This window comes from Glycine soja, chromosome 10 (genome assembly GCF_004193775.1).
Source record: "Glycine soja cultivar W05 chromosome 10, ASM419377v2, whole genome shotgun sequence".
Taxonomy (NCBI): Eukaryota; Viridiplantae; Streptophyta; class Magnoliopsida; order Fabales; family Fabaceae; genus Glycine; species Glycine soja.
This window is the reverse complement of record NC_041011.1, coordinates 41,140,335-41,156,665: the sequence shown is the minus strand read 5'-3', so window position 1 is coordinate 41,156,665 and position 16,331 is coordinate 41,140,335. Positions and strand designations below refer to the sequence as shown.

Below are 16,331 nucleotides of genomic sequence, written 5' to 3'. Positions count from 1 at the left end.
TTAAAACAAAACATACGCAAAGACAAAAAAAAACCTTGGATCGAAATCATAAATACTTGGCTTTAAACTTGTACGAATGATCTCAAGTGCAAAATGAACATGTGTGCTGTATGGAGGTTAGGGTGCATCTATTATCAACAGCAGCACATGCACACACAAGTGGGATCCTATGCACCTCTTCACCCAATGTTTTGATTTTTATACTAACTTAATTAAACACGCAAATCTCCTTTTATCTTTTGTTTATTTGGTAGAGGATTTTGGGACATTCATAGGTGGCCAGAGGAGGATCTGATTAAGTGATCGATCAGTTCAAGATTTATTTTTCTGGGGTGTTTTGATTAGTAGAAAATAATTCTAAAATTTTGATTTTAATTATAAGTAAATTTGTAATAAGTGGATTTACGTTGTGATATTTTTTACCCCAAAGAGTAATATTCATAAAACGAATATTGATTGAATTATATTAACTAAATCATTTTTAGATATACACAAATTACTTCAAAGAGCATGGTCATGAAAAAGGAAACATATTAATTAAATTTTTGCCCAGGAATAAAAAAGGAAAACATATTGGCTGAAGTTATTTTTGACGCGTGAAATAGGCGCCGGCGTTCATCGTTGAAAAGCGAAAATGGATATACCTCGTCTGAAACTTGGAACCCAAGGCCTGGAGGTAACATTAAGTTTTTTCACTGATCCATACATAGCCTTAGTTGTGATGTGAATCTAATTTTGTCATGTTTTATAGGTTTCCAAGTTGGGATTTGGTTGTGCGGGGCTTAGTGGAGTGTTTGACGGCCCTGTTCCTGACGAGGTTGTCATCTCTCTAATCAAGTATGCATTCAGTAATGGAATCACTTTCTTTGATACTTCCGATTTTTACGGTCCCTACACTAATGAAGTTCTCGTAGGAAAGGTATGTTATATTATATATGATACACAGAGGAATGCTAAGGATGCTTTCTTTGATCATAAAGAGTCTTATTATGACAGTGTCAGAGAGAGAAAGAGAATATCACTAGCATTTCTCATGATTCACATCTATATATCCTAACCCCAATTACATTTAGTGTTAATACAATTAGTGAGTGGATTGATGGGAAAGTGAATAAATAATAAACTGTTGATTCTCAGGCACTGAAGGAGTTGCCACGAGATCAAATTCAGATTGCCTCAAAATTTGGGATTGTGAAAGTTGAGTCCAATGATGCCATTGTAAGAGGTGATCCTGAATATGTTCGGTCGTGTTGTGAGGCAAGCCTGCGCCGCCTTGGTGTGGAATATATTGATCTCTATTATCCGCACAGGATTGACACAACAGTACCAATTGAGGAAACTGTAAGTGGTACAATACAATGAGTCAGACAACATTGGTGTCTTTTATAGTTTTATTTGGTGTTGGATGAGGTTGCTATCGGTTTGTATTTTGAATGAATGAATGAATAGATGGGAGAGCTTAAAAAGTTGGTTGAAGAGGGAAAAGTAAAATACATAGGATTGTCGGAAGCTAGCCCAGACACAATTAGAAGGGCGCATGCTATTCATCCAATTACTGCTCTGCAAATGGAGTGGTCCCTTTGGTCTCGTGAAATTGAAGATCAACTCCTTCCACTTTGCAGGTAAATTTGCTGCACTTTGCACATTATTTGGATTGGATTGGATCATGATTCATATCATACCTTTAATAACTTCTGCCAAACAACAAAATCAAGCTTGTAAATTGAAGCCTGCAGGGTAAATTATGTGATATATTATATCTCTCAAATTTTAAATGAGATAGATATTACCATTAAAAATGTAATTTAATAGTAGACATTTATTTGTATTTTAAATATATTTATGAGTTAGATATGTATGCATAAAGTAATGGGATACGATTTAAATTAATTTTTAAATTAAATGAAATTTTATGGACTATTTTAATAATTTTAAGTTTATCAATTTGATTAATTTTATGGACTATTTTGTATAAAACGTTATAAAAGTGTTATTTCGAAAATTTTAATATCTTATATATATTTTTAGTACAAATTTAAATGTATCTTTCATATGAGATAATTTTGTTCAAAGTCGAATATACCTTATTTGTAAAATGCAAATTTAATAAATATATCCATTGAATCATATAATATGTCATCTTGATAACAATGAATATCAAATTTTAGATAAATTAAAGATGCATAAATGGAACAAGTTCAGTAGACTTGTTAAACTTGTTCCAGCAGGGAAGTAAATCCCTTGTGTGTATTATGTATATATATTGAAACTGGAACCTTTGGATTCTTGGAGAATGTAGCTCAGCAAGTTTGTTTCATTCCTTTCTTCCTACCTGTCCATATCCTTAATAAATCTTCACTAAATAATTTTGGTGAACGGTGACAACTTTTACAGGGAACTTGGAATTGGAATAGTACCATTCAGTCCCCTTGGCCGTGGATTTTTTGGTGGTAAGGGGGTCATAGAAAGTATACCTGCAGACAGTTATCTGGTATGAAGCCAATAGTTTCTGTTTTTTAATACATCACGATATGATATGGATCATAGTTTTGAAAATGTTATGTTGTTTTCCTTGTTTCTCATAACAATATATGGTTAAGCAACATCCTTTTTCATCAGGCAATCCAGCCAAGGTTTCAGGGGCAGAAGCTCGACAAGAACAAGACCTTTTATTTTAGGATGGAAAAGTTAGCAGAGAAGCATGGATGTACAACACCACAACTTGCTCTTGCATGGCTTCTTCATCAAGGGAACGATGTGGTACCCATCCCTGGTGAGCGATTTTTCCATTTTATAATGTACATGTATGTTAGGAAACATTAGCACAATTTCCCTCTCTATAGACTCAAAATAGGCACTTAGCGGAAACGGAAAAAAACAAGAATAGAGAGTAGAAAAATGACACCAAGAATTTTTAACATGAAAAACTCTTTCAATGTGAAAAGTAAAAACCATGAGACCAAGCCAGTAAATATCTCCACTATTTAAAAGTAGGATTACAATGATTCTCTCAATACAAGAGAATACCTCTTAACCTCACCCAACAAGGATGGTTTAAAATTCCTCTCAACTCTCACCAAGTGTGGTGGAAACTAAAACTCTCTTTCTCACCCTCACTCTTGCTTTGCTTCTCTTTGTATGGAATGAAATTGGATGCTCCAACCCTTCACAAGTCTCCCTATTTATAGGAGAGGGGTGTAGCTTCTTTCAAGAGTGAGTGGTGGATGTCAATAAATGAGTTACATTCACAAAGCTCCTTGTAACTCTAATATTCAATTTTTCAAGTGGAGTATGTAAATCTCAAGGTGAAAGGAACCAATTCCAAAGCCTTGAAAAGTGTTCCGCAACTCCTATGTTTGTCTTGGAATGTGCTCTTCAATTTCTCATGTATTTGAATTTGCATGTTTACTTATTTGAACTAGTCTTAATTATGGAAGAATTTCCAACAATGTATTCTTCTCTTTTCCTTTATTAATATTGCTTTGAATTGAGGTTTTCCATACCTTATTGGGTAACACTTGGTATGTCAACTGAACATTTGAACCACCTTCCTCATGATGAGTCATGGACTTCCCTTGTAGTTTGTGTACTGCCTTGTTACTTGTTGTGCAAGATCTAAAACATTTCGTGAGCTTTCAATCTTGTAAAAGTTTTAAGCAATGGATGACAGACAGTATTATTGAACCTCATATGTTTTGTAGGAACAACAAAAATAAAAAATCTTGACAACAACATAGGCTCATTAAAAGTGAAGTTGAGCAACGATGATTTGAGGGAAATTACAGAGGCAATACCAATATCTGAGGTGGTAGGGGATCGGACTGTTGATACTTTTATGCGCTGCTCGTGGAAGTTTGCTAATACTCCACCAAAGCATAGCTAGATGCGGGCAACACCTTTTCAAGTTTTTTTTTATTATCATATTATTGGTACGGAATATTATATTTATCAGCTTTATTAGTAACTAATTTGAGTAATTTCCATAGGGAGCCTTCTCAAGTTATAATTTGCTATGTCTTTCCAAATTTATGGATATCGTAGTGTACTTTTAAATTAGACTTTATTTTACCTACATGTGTATTGGCCTCAGACCTCAGTGGATGCCGATGGAGCCTAAATCCTTTATGTGTAAGCTTTGTGTATGGAAAAGATGATACGAGAACACTTTCAACACCTAACTGACTAATTTTAAGAGAATAGATTAATTTCATCATTATAAGTAGATACAAAAAAAAAAAAGACTTGTTATTCTGAATTTTTTGCCAAAGCAATATTATTTTATCCTTTTTAAAATTTAAAGTAGACGGTAATTTCTGCCCTGCATGACTAAACAACCGAAGAGAGGGCAGAGACAGGTTACATGACTTCGTTGATGAATCTTTGGCATAAAAAGTTTATGGCGGGTGTGGCAAGCGCTGTCTCCACTGTATGGATTAAGCATGGTGTATAATGCATTATTGTTATTTCTTTTATATCATTGCTTTGAATTGAGCATTTTTATAACTCCTTGGTTAACAGTTTGTGGGTCAAATGCACATTTGAACTATCTCCCTCGTGGACTTCACCTGTAATATATTATACACTGCCTTGCTACTTGTTATGCAAGTTCTAAATCAATTTTACAAGTTACAACAGTTTTAGACTATGGATAACATTTTTCCCGAACCTCATCTTGTAGGAGCAACAAAAATAAAATAAAAATAAGAACTTGACAATAACATTGGTTCATTGAAAGTGAAGCTCAGCAATGACGATTTGAAGGAAATAACAAAGGCGATACCAATATCTGAGGTGGTAGGGGATCGAAACATTGAGCCTTTTATGCGGTGCTCGTGGAAGTTTGCTAATACTCCAGCAAACCATAGCTAGATATACCGGTTCTGCACCAAGCCTCAACTCATTTTTTTGCTAGCTCACTGTCTCTTTCAATGCTTTCCAAATTTAATCACATCTTATGTGATCTAATAGCTATGGTGAGATTCTGATTAGTCTCATAACGTCTATACTTTTCAATTTTTTCGTGTGATTAAATGAGGAGACAGACTGAAAATTAGACAGAATGTGCAAGGAAAAAATGTTGTGGGGAATGCTCTGTTATATAGGGAACATCGAGAGAGAGAAAAATAGTTTTGCTCTGTCAATTGCTTAGATTGTCAAAAGTCCTTACCGATTCCTAGTTATCTGATCCATTTCGATTTTAACGAGTAATGTCTTCATAAAGAACTCACTAAATTTTACAAGCAACACTGTCGTTATATTGTATCGAGATAAACTCGCACCTGTTAAACCAGATTAGGGCAGTTTCTAAAGTATTTGATTTTGCCAGAATAGTGACTTCACAAATTTGGCGACTATAGTTATGGAAATACGTCTTGACAACTGATATTGCAAAATGCATCACAGGCTACACTATAGTTGTGTTGTGAAGATAAAATTTATACGCCTAGCTCATTAGCCATACGCCTCAACTACAGTTCACAACTCTTCTGTTGATTTAAGTGATGATGATATAGAAATAGAATAATGGGTAAAAGGGTGAACAGAAAACACAAGCAAGACTCTATTTGCTGCAGGTAGGGGTGATATTCCCAAATCCTAGTGGTTTTACTGATTAGGATGACACCTTCAATGCAATCTAGCTCGTTCCAGATTCAGTCATTCGAGGTATAATTCCTCAATGAAGATTACATGTTTCAAAACATGTAAAAAGACACAATAGATAACCATACAGCTTGAATGTTACCTCCAATCACAAATTGTCACAACCATGTAGATATATTGTGCATCTGTTTTATTTGAAATCAGATAGACATTAGAAGTCATAAACCATCATTCACCAAGTTAACATTACAATTCCAATCAAAATTTCTAAGGAGGGATTAGGAGCAAAGTTGAATCTCCTCTTTCCAGGGGTTAATGATCCTCAATCTTCTTCAGACCCTTCATGTCTGTTGTTTCAACTCTGCAATATCAGAAAATCCATGCATTAATAATACTTTTATATGGCCTGAATAGAAGCCCTTAAGATGTAGATAAGATTGTAAACTAGAAAATTTGCACAAATAAGCCTGCTCAATTTGTAGTTTTTCCACCATCCACCCCTTTTTTCATTCCCTAAAGAAAAAAGGTATAATCCACATGCAGGTCAATAAAATGCGTGTTTGGTTTGGCGGTGAGCCAACCAAACGTGCGTATTTTATGCAAAAATCTTGAAGCAGCATAACGTAACTTCAGCTTCAGCATAATGTAACTTCAGCTTAACCAAACATGCTATAAGTGTTAATTCCAAAATGACAAATGCTTCTGACACAGCAATACACAAAGTAATTTGTAAATTGTAATATAAAATTGCAACTAAAATTAAATGAATATCTGGATCCTGTAGAGTTCCAATTGACAATAAAACTACATAAAAAATGACATTGAATAATGGATGAATAGACAGAAAAATCACAATCCAATTAAGGGGAACAGACAAATAAAATGCATGTGGTAGAGGATGTGATAGTTCTGTACTCATAACAAAGGAAACTTAGAGCTGTATGTGAGAAAGGGGGTAACAGAACGACAACTTCTAGCGTGCACAAGTCAATCCAACTTTGGCATTGTGGACAAGTATTGTGTGCAGTCCATGTGTGTCTAATAAATAAACGGCTGTGGGTTTTTTGTTATAAATGGTTTTTTTAATTTGTCTGTTATGTATTTTCTAATAATACACGTGGAAAAAGAATCAGTATTTTGACCACATGGCCAAACAGTTGGTTCTGGACTTCTTCTGGTGACCTAATTTCATCTTCCTTCTTCTCACATTCTGGTCGACAAGTGGATCCTGGCAGCTGTCTTGCCGTCTGCGCTGCCTCCGTCTGTGGTCACTATCTTCCATTTGTTTTTTTGGTTATTTGCAGTCGGTCACCGTAGTTGTGGACCAGTTGATTTTGCAATCAGCATATTCCTCGCCGGAGACTATAGGCTCTGCAGATCTAGTGTTTGACAGCACATCGGCGACCAGCAAGTAGCTTCCTCTACCGTTGGGTGTCGGTATGTCCTTCGATCTGGCTGTTTGTAAAACTTGGGGTATGATTCCATTCGCAGTATTTTGATTGCACAATTTAACAGTTGGTATGATGAACAGTTTATCGTGTTTGCTTGTGTGTGCAGTGTGTGTATTGGTGTATCTTCATCGGTGAACGGAACCAGCAAAGATGGCAGGACGACCACTGGGCTTCACTCATCAACAAGAATGTGGGATGGTGGAAGATCAAATTAGGTCACATGGACCATCTGTTGGGTCATGCACCTACTAACACAGTTAAAGTTTAAAAATTGTTTTCTTTTCCACGTGCCTACTAATACAGCAGTTAATTTATTGGACCCATATTAGACGGCCCACAATACTACTTGTGCACAATGCCAAAGTTGGAACGACTAGTGCACGTTAGAAATCGTCATAATTGAACTTAATAGATGGTTTATAACTTACGTTGTACCATGCAGCACGATCTTCTGAACTTTTGTGATCTCTGAACCTGACTGATTGTCCTCAATAAAAATTGTCAAGCTGATCGAGTAATTAACATAAATTAGCAGCTACTCCCATGAATTAGATGACACTAACTAAAGGCAGGCACCTTCCAAAACGAAGAAGTTCAGGAAAGTAACATACGACATACCTACGAACATTTTGGAATTTGACATACTTCAAAAGTACCGGTTTCCCCTGTCAGAGAAAAATTAAATAATTGTTACGTTATCCATACACATTTAGAAAAGACGTCTTCAAATTGCTTTAGGGCATACATCATGAACTTGTTAGAAGAGTTATAGAATAACTACCTTAAGGTTTTCTTCAGACAAATTTGCCACATCACTTGGGGGAAAATCATTGACATTACTGTCATTAACAAACAATCAGCAACCAATTGAATCATATGACACAAACAAAATTCGTAAAACTATACCTAAATCCCATGTGCTCCTTGTTAGAAAAGAGCTTCACTGTCTTGGGGCCTAAAACACAACATGAGAACAAGAACAGCAGCAAATAATAAGTGAAGATCATTTATATATAAACCGAATAATCATCTTTAGCATCAAAATTCAACAAATAGACAACGAGTTCAAAAACACAAAAGGGCAGATGTACAAGTTCATCTTTATTAGTGCAAAATTTTGCATCTCAGGTAAAATGAATGAACTAAGTTATGATGCACCGACAGCTCTGATACTGTTACTTTATTAGGTAAAAACTACTGTGAGAGGAAAGCATATTTTAGGCTCCATGTCTTCAATTCAATGAATGGCGTAGTTTTTATGTGTATGAACATGTTACCTTCTTCTTCAGGACCTTTGATAACAAAGGAATAAAGTTTAACGACTTGAGTGAAAGGAATATAGAGCAAAAGCTGCTCGTCTGCATCACTCTCCAGATGCAAACCATCGTCTTCTCTATAACCCTGTTCATTAACAAACACAGTAAGATAACACAGCAAACCCAATTGCAAAAAAGTTATCCACTAAAAAGGACCCTTTTGAAAAAAGCACAAAACTTGACTATCAATCGCAGGAAAAGAAACTTGGGGATTGAAAATAAAAGGGGGAGAAGATAGAAAAAGGAAACCTAACCTGTTTGATAGCATTGGGGAGAGAGTGGGTGGAGCTTTGATTGAGGCATTCAACCCCAGACCAGTCAATGAAGTCTAAGAGATCGACCTAATCACCAAAAAAACATAATTCAAGGTCAGAACGTGGTTCCCTCTGAACGAATCGAAAAGATGATGATAGGGTTTGAATCTTACTTGACCCTTGTGAATAGCGCTGGCTGATTCTCCAGACATTGCTGATACGGTTTTCGCGAGAGAAAAAGAGAGAGAATCGAAGATCAAAGGCCGAAAACAAACCCAGCTCCGAATAAGGTTACGCCGGAACCTCCTGCTTTTATTAATAAATAAATTAAATTAATTAATATAATTAATAGTATTGATCAATTTAATTAATTAATTAGTAGACAATTGAAAGAAAGAAAAATTCGGGATCAAAACGACGACGTTAGACTGACAGCTTTTGCCAGGTCAGCGTACCGATAAAGGATGTTGGCAGTGTGATTTAATGTAATTTTTGCTTAAAATTAAATTAAATCAAACAAGAAAATTAAATAGCATGGGATTTAATTTGACTTAAATTATTTATAAAATTCAAATTAATTTTTTATAATTTGATTGGATTTAGCTATTGTAATTTGAAAATTCTACTAAGTATTAAAAAAATACTTAAAAATTTGTATTAATTCCACAAAACTTGTAACAATTAACGGTATAAATAAATAACAAAAGTTTTAAATAATTGAATATAAAATAAAATAATAATTATTTTCAAATTAAATAATAATCATTTAACTTAAAAAGTAACCGATCAACATAAAAGTAAAAACAACATGTATTAGTTGTTTTCAAGTTCTAACTATTTGAACTTAAAAAAGAAAGTAAAACAATATTCATACTTCCAACTATGAAACTCAATTGGATATCTAATAATAAAACACTAATTATAATAATAACTTTTAGGATGTTCGCGGTCTGATTTGGTTTAATTTGATTTTTACTTATCAAATCAAACTAAATCACATAGTTTGAAAAATAAAAAAAATCAAACTAATAAACATCAATTTTTATGTAATTTTTATTTTTATGTTTGATTTAATTTAATTTTAAACACGACTGATAAGTAACTAAAAAAAAAAAAAATAAAAATAGAGAACAATAGGGTCTTATTCTTTTCTTTGTTTTTAAGTTTTGGAAAATACTTTTTAATTAAGATTTTATTTTAAAAAATTTAAAAGAAATTGAAAAAATGTGTTTATAAAATCCTCTCCCCATTTTTTCCGCACGTTTTCAATAATTTTTAATTTTAAAAATATATGTTAATAAATAGGTATAAAATATTATTTTCATTTATATAAACATTTTTTTAAACAAACCATCTTTGTAATTGAATATAACTTTTTAATGTAAGAAAATATCATAATGTTTTTCTAAAAGCATAAAGATTATGATATGTAATTGGCCTGAATAAAAAAAATGGAAAAATGGAGAATTCAGTAAAAACAAATGGAAAATGAAAGGATCTTAAAAAGTACTATAAAAATATTTTATATCGTTGAATATATGGAAGATGAATAATAATTACCTAGATGATCAAATCTTAAAATATTTCCTTATAGAAAACATTAATTCATATCTAAGTATTGAATAATTTCTATATTTATTTATGTTATACTATTATTTATTAAAAAAAATTAAATAACTTTATTTCAGACAGATAAAGTAAATCTATTTTTATTCATAATCTCTATTTACTGATGTCAATTTTGAACTTATTATATAACTAAATAAATTCAAATAAGAAATTCAATTTATTTATTTATTTTCTCCAACTTTACAATTAATATTTAAAATATTTTAAATCAAAATTATAAAATTGTGTCATGATTTACAATTAATATTAAAATCATCTATATCGTGATTTTTTTTTTTTTTGTCAAAGTCATGATATATACACAGCAAAAGTTGCAACTCATGGTATTTAGTTGGAAAAAGAAAGGTGTGAAGTTCAGGTATTAATGATGAAGCAAGTTTAAGGTGCAACAAGGTGATTGACCAACACTATGGAAGCTTCCTGTACCACCCAAATTCAAGCACTTTCTTTGGAGACTCTTTTGAGGATGCGCACCAACTCGTCATAATTTGCGGGTCCACTTGAATGTGTTTGCTGCAATTCCAATATTGAAAATGAATGACATCTATTCATCTCATGTCCCTACGCAAAGCAAATATGGTTCCATGCAGATTTGTGACAAATTATAGAGAATGAGTGGGACAAGGCCGAGAGTTTCACTACTCTAATCTTTTCTCTTTTGCAGTTTTCTAATGTCCATGTGAGAGAAAAAATTGTTGCAAGCCTTTAGTGTATATGGCATTCATGAAACACCAAGCTTTGGGAGGAGAAGGACATGAGCCCATCTGTAGCTTTCTCACAGGCCATACAAACTCTCCATCAATGGCAGCACTTAAATTCTGTCCACCATTCTCACCAAACCACCACATCGGACAACAACACACAATGGACACCTTGATGCAGCAACTTTTAATGATACCAACTTGTTTGGGGCTGATATATATGCTGGAGAGACAGCAATGACAACTTCTACAAGGCTATGACAATAATCGCAAATGGCAAACCAACACCGAAGGAAGCTGAAGCGTGGGCTCTTCATAAAGCAATTCAATGGACATAACAGTCTCAATATCATTTTTGAGATGGGTTGCAAAACTGTTGTTGATAATTTGATTGTAAACTTGAAAGGCCCTACAGATTTCCATGTTTTATTACAAAAATATAGAGCAAATTTATCTACTCTCACAAACTCTAGGATGAATTTTGTTAAAGAGACAAATTAATCGTGTAGTTCACAACTTAACAAGAAGTGCAAGATCTTATGTTAGTTCTCATGTTTTTTATTATATTCTTTTTTATATCGTTTCCTAATGATATTGTTCCTCTAAAAAAGTATTAATTGAGATGAAATTAATGTTTAGGATTGACCTGTGCCCTGTGGTAGGTTTAAGGTAGATACTTAAGAACTTAGATTCTATCTTCATTTTGATAATAATAAAAATAAATAAAAATATATCCTTGTATATAAGGTGTAACAGCCCATTGTCCAAACAACTAAAACCTAGGAGAGTACTAACACGCACATACAACTTGAATCAACCCATGTGTCGGCAAGCTAAACGCAAACGTGAACAATATTGTCCAAAGTTTTGTTATGACGATGGAACAAAAACCAATGGATGGGTTTTGGTCATTCCTACGTCTCTAAATTCTGTTAAAAGAGTCATGTTCCTTTCACAAGATATATCAACTTAAGATTCACTTACTTATGCTCTAGGAAGTGGGTAACATTTTGGTAGTGTTCAACAGTTAGACTTAGGCCCTCATCTATCAAAATCCTTGGAAGTCTCACTCAATATTCATATAGTGGAATGACCTCGTCTGCTCCTTCTTACAAGTAGGGGTGACCATTGAAACTGGTTTTTCTTTGTTAATCACAGTTTTAACCACTGGCAACATGAAAAAAATTTAGCAAAACTTGTTTAAAGCGTGGGTAAATCATTCAAAAATAAACTAAAAACCACCAATTTAGTTTTTTAAATATTGAATATTCTTTTTTCCTAAATATTGAATCGCAGCAAAATCAAAAGCTAAATGTTTCTATTTTACTGCTTTATTATGGCACAACAAGAGGACTAAAAATGATGAACCAATACAATGAACAGTAATTTACAATTACTGCTAATGGGAGAAGATATGTTATTAATTTATTATACAAGAAAATAATAACACTGCAGTAATAGTATTATCTATGTATAATCCACTAACCGTGGAATATAACTAGTTTATACAAGCTCTAAAGTTCAAATCTCACTCCCTTTATTACACAAAAAACTATATATATGTATATGTATACAGTACATCACACAGTAGTCATCAAACGCCAATTGATGAACAACAATCAAATCAATAATTCGCCAAAATAATTTTGACTATCCCTTTGCGTACTAGCTCCACATAACCATACCCGTGGACATCAACAACATAACCATCCAATGAAACCTTCCTGTGAAGATTGAGGCTGAGCTATCTGGAGAAAATACCAAAACAGACACGCTTCAGAATTCACATTTCTAGAAACTTGTCTGTTTTTATCTTTTACTTTTTAAATATTAATATCACTTAAATATATTTTTACCTCTAATAAATACTAATTTTTTAGTTCATTTTCTATTATATTTTTATTTTACATTGTGTCTTTAATAAAATAATAATTTTATTTTTAACCTTTAATATTTTATTTTAATCCCTAATAAATTTGTAAATTTTGAATTTATTTTTTAATAAATTAACAATTTTTTTCTAATCCCAATTAATTACAAATGAAAAAAATTTATTAGTAACTGACATAAAATTCGTTAATTTATCGAAGACTAAAAATAAGTATCAATATTATTTTATCATAAACTCAACGTAAAATAAATTTTTTTTATTAAGAGATAAACATAAAAATTAAATATTTATTAAAGATAAAATTATATTTAAGTCTATTAATATTATATAAACATATATCAACTTTGCTTAATGTTCTCATTTATGGCACCAAAGAAATTGGTGATTTGTGAGTTGTGCAGGACTTGCAAATTCAACATTAATAACAAAAAAAGTAGAAGAAATAGTCCAATCTCACCTTGACTGCCACTATCAGTGGATGAATTTGCAACTTTGATTCCGAGTCTCGAACAATCAGATCCAAGAGTACCTTGAAAATAGAAGCACAGAACCAGAAGCATATCTCTTTAATCAAATTTTTTTCTTAATATTCTATTATCATTGTCAAGAAATTAAAAAAAAAATTGTTTTGGATCCTTACATTCACTGTAACAAGGAAAAACTGAGATGTTGAGAAGATTATAGTAATTGGGTTGGCATTCGCATCTGTGTGTATGTGTTCTGTTCTTGGTGCATGTACCTTCCCCACAGTACGCCCAATAGCAAGCTATCGTATATTTTTATTTTGCATAGGAAATGATTAGAAAAAGAAAAAATCTATAGACTATAGCCAAAGCTATTGTTAGATGGAGCAAAAATTTAATCGGCTATCAAGGTAAACTTCTTTTTTATGCTATTAAATAAGAAAGTATCATCATATAATTCATTAATAATGTGAACTTTTTAGAATTGATGATTAAATTGAAACTCTTAATGGCAATAATTAATTATTAAGCATGTTTATAAATCATCGATCAGAACAATATATGTAACTTACGATCAAAAGCTGAGAAGTTATGTGGAAAACTCTTCTCTGGAACTGGCGGTGGTGCTGGCTGACAACCATAGTTCAAGCTACCTGCAGATGATACGGCCGATTTTCATTAAATTAGCTTTAGGCATTACCTTTATAATAATAATAATTGTCTCAAAAATTTTGAACACGTTAGTGTATGAATTCTTGAAGACTTTAACCATATTTATAAAATTAGTGGGTAATCTTGTAAACTCCAAGTAATTAATTAGGGAATGAAATTTACATTCGGGAATGACACATGGAAGAAAGCTAGTGGCATATTCATCATCGTCATCTTGGGTTCGCTTCCAGCCAGAATCGCATTCACAAACGAAGTTTAATGGGTAACTTGTGTTTACTACGCAGCTTCCCTTACCACATTCCACTTCTTCACAAACCTTATCTGCAATATTTCATATCCTATGTCACATTTAAAGTTATAGTACACTAATTTACTACCACTTTGTAGCCCTGCATTTACATACATTAGATAAATAGATAAAATAGAAAGAGATGATTTATTTTTATTTTTTTTTGTAAAAGAAAGAGATGAGTTAAGCACCAAAGAAATCAGTAATATTATCCCCTTTGGCAGCCATGGGTAGAAGCACTATGAAAAGCATGGCCATAATACCCAATAACTTGGAGGAACCCATTTGTTAGGGATATAATATAACCAATTATTAGAGACTTGAAGATGGGAGGAGTAAGAGAAGAAGAATTAAAACTTGGAAGGTGTGTGATCGAAGGAGGATTTGGGTTTAGTCCTTATATATTGTGTTTTTGTTACGCGTTTTAGGAATATTGTTACTCCCATGGATTTTTGTTATACAACTTTATTATTATATTCCTATTTTATATACTTCTTGTCTTTTTCATAGGTATAGCCATTCGTATGCTTCACATACCCAGACTTTTTGAGTTAGAAAACGGTGGAAATAGCTTTCCCATGTTCCATTGACAACAGAAAACAATTATATTACTAATTTTTATCGCCAAATTTCTTCTCCTGCTGCCCCTTATTCGAAGAAATTTACGTGTTATTGTCATCTAGAAGAGTGAAAAGTAAGCAAAGGAAGCTTTCTTCTATTCAATCATGGTGTGTGAATTAGTCAAAACAGAGGAAGAGTAGCTGCTTGCAGTTAATAAATCTAAACCTAAGGTACAAGTTAGTTGTTACCTGAATATATATAAGTTTAATTTGTATTTTTTTAAAATACAAGTATTTAAGTTGTCACTGGTGTAAATATAAGTCTAATTTGGATTTTTTTAATACAGATATAATATTATCTTACTCAAAATAAATACATATATCTATAATCAACTTATAATAGATTCGTTAAGTGTGACTTGAAATGGTTTAGAATTAGATTTTGGGTTTAACTCTAACCGGTAATATTACTTAATGTGGGATTTTCGATATATTTTTTTTTTCAGAGTATTAAATATCTTTAACATATATAAAGTTTGTGTGATTGAATACTTGTGTTGTAAGTAGTCTTATAATGACGAGTCTAATTTTAGCACGGATGATTTAATAATAAATCCAACAATAACCATTAAAGTAAACACTGGTATAATTTTAGAATTTTGAGTCTAATTTCGTTATAAAAGTTAAGTTCATGAAGTAAATTACTTCCCCTTTCAAAAAAAAAGTAAGTTACTTTCTATTTATATAAATAGACTATCATATATCTCTATTTAATATGTGATCTACAACAAAGAAGATAACCTTAGTTAAAATCATGGACTATATCAAAATGAGAAGGGTAACGGGAAATGGGATGAAAGTCAAGTCAAATATTTAGTAATTAATTTTGATGCGTCCATGTTCAACTTCAACATTAACTTCTAGATACTGAGTTGAAGTTAAATAGCAGGATTGACCATCTATCCCTTATTTTGCTTCTAGTATGGTATATTGGTATATGAAAAAATATATTTGCCCAAGCCACGTGAGATTTGCGCATCATATAAACAATTCAGAATAATTAGTTACGGTCACACCAGGGTATTACCCAATGACATATACGCGAATATAGAATCAGTGAATCACCAAGCCATTCTTAACGTATAAAGCTGTGTCAGAAGTCAAAAGAACAGAAATTCTTTACAAATTCGGTATGTTAGAAAACATATATATTTTTTGGAAATTATGCTTTCATTAATTTAATAGCATTGAATGATATTGTGTTTGGTTTTATATATTTGGAGTATAATAAATTTGTAATAAAATGTAATTTGGAGTTTAAAAAATTAAAAGTTTTGACGACTCTAAGGCGTCACAAAAAAATTTATGATGTGAAATTACTAAAAAGTGACCCGTGTGAGGGAGAGGTAGGATCTTTCTATTCACTGAAAACAACAACGGCTTGACGACAATGATAGGTCCATTAGAGAAAAATTAAAACCAATGATATAGATAAAAAATTAA

The 16,331-nt window shown here is 32.3% G+C and overlaps 3 protein-coding genes across 3 annotated transcripts; 1 reads left to right on the top strand and 2 right to left on the bottom strand.

Moving 5' to 3' along the window:
- Positions 1–513: 513 nt before the first annotated feature.
- Positions 514–4,178, top strand: LOC114371108 (probable aldo-keto reductase 1). The gene is made up of 7 exons (XM_028328524.1): positions 514–676; positions 752–919; positions 1,138–1,341; positions 1,450–1,622; positions 2,395–2,491; positions 2,620–2,773; positions 3,702–4,178. Exons 1-7 carry the CDS (start codon positions 635–637, stop codon positions 3,881–3,883), a joined length of 1,020 nt encoding a protein of 339 aa, XP_028184325.1. The 5' UTR covers positions 514–634; the 3' UTR covers positions 3,884–4,178.
- Positions 4,179–5,667: 1,489 nt separating this feature from the next.
- On the bottom strand, positions 5,668–8,934 carry LOC114371109 (PITH domain-containing protein At3g04780). Its single transcript, XM_028328525.1, has 8 exons — positions 8,796–8,934; positions 8,623–8,709; positions 8,330–8,453; positions 7,959–8,007; positions 7,834–7,891; positions 7,671–7,717; positions 7,481–7,558; positions 5,668–5,962 (listed from the first exon to the last, which is right to left on the bottom strand). The coding sequence occupies exons 1-8, from the start codon at positions 8,832–8,834 to the stop codon at positions 5,914–5,916; spliced, it is 531 nt and encodes a 176-aa protein (XP_028184326.1). The 5' UTR covers positions 8,835–8,934; the 3' UTR covers positions 5,668–5,913.
- Positions 8,935–12,315: 3,381 nt separating this feature from the next.
- On the bottom strand, positions 12,316–14,648 carry LOC114370600. Its single transcript, XM_028327998.1, has 6 exons — positions 14,460–14,648; positions 14,142–14,300; positions 13,880–13,960; positions 13,484–13,609; positions 13,301–13,372; positions 12,316–12,700 (listed from the first exon to the last, which is right to left on the bottom strand). Exons 1-6 carry the CDS (start codon positions 14,551–14,553, stop codon positions 12,618–12,620), a joined length of 615 nt encoding a protein of 204 aa, XP_028183799.1. The 5' UTR covers positions 14,554–14,648; the 3' UTR covers positions 12,316–12,617.
- Between the last annotated feature and the right edge of the window lie 1,683 nt (positions 14,649–16,331).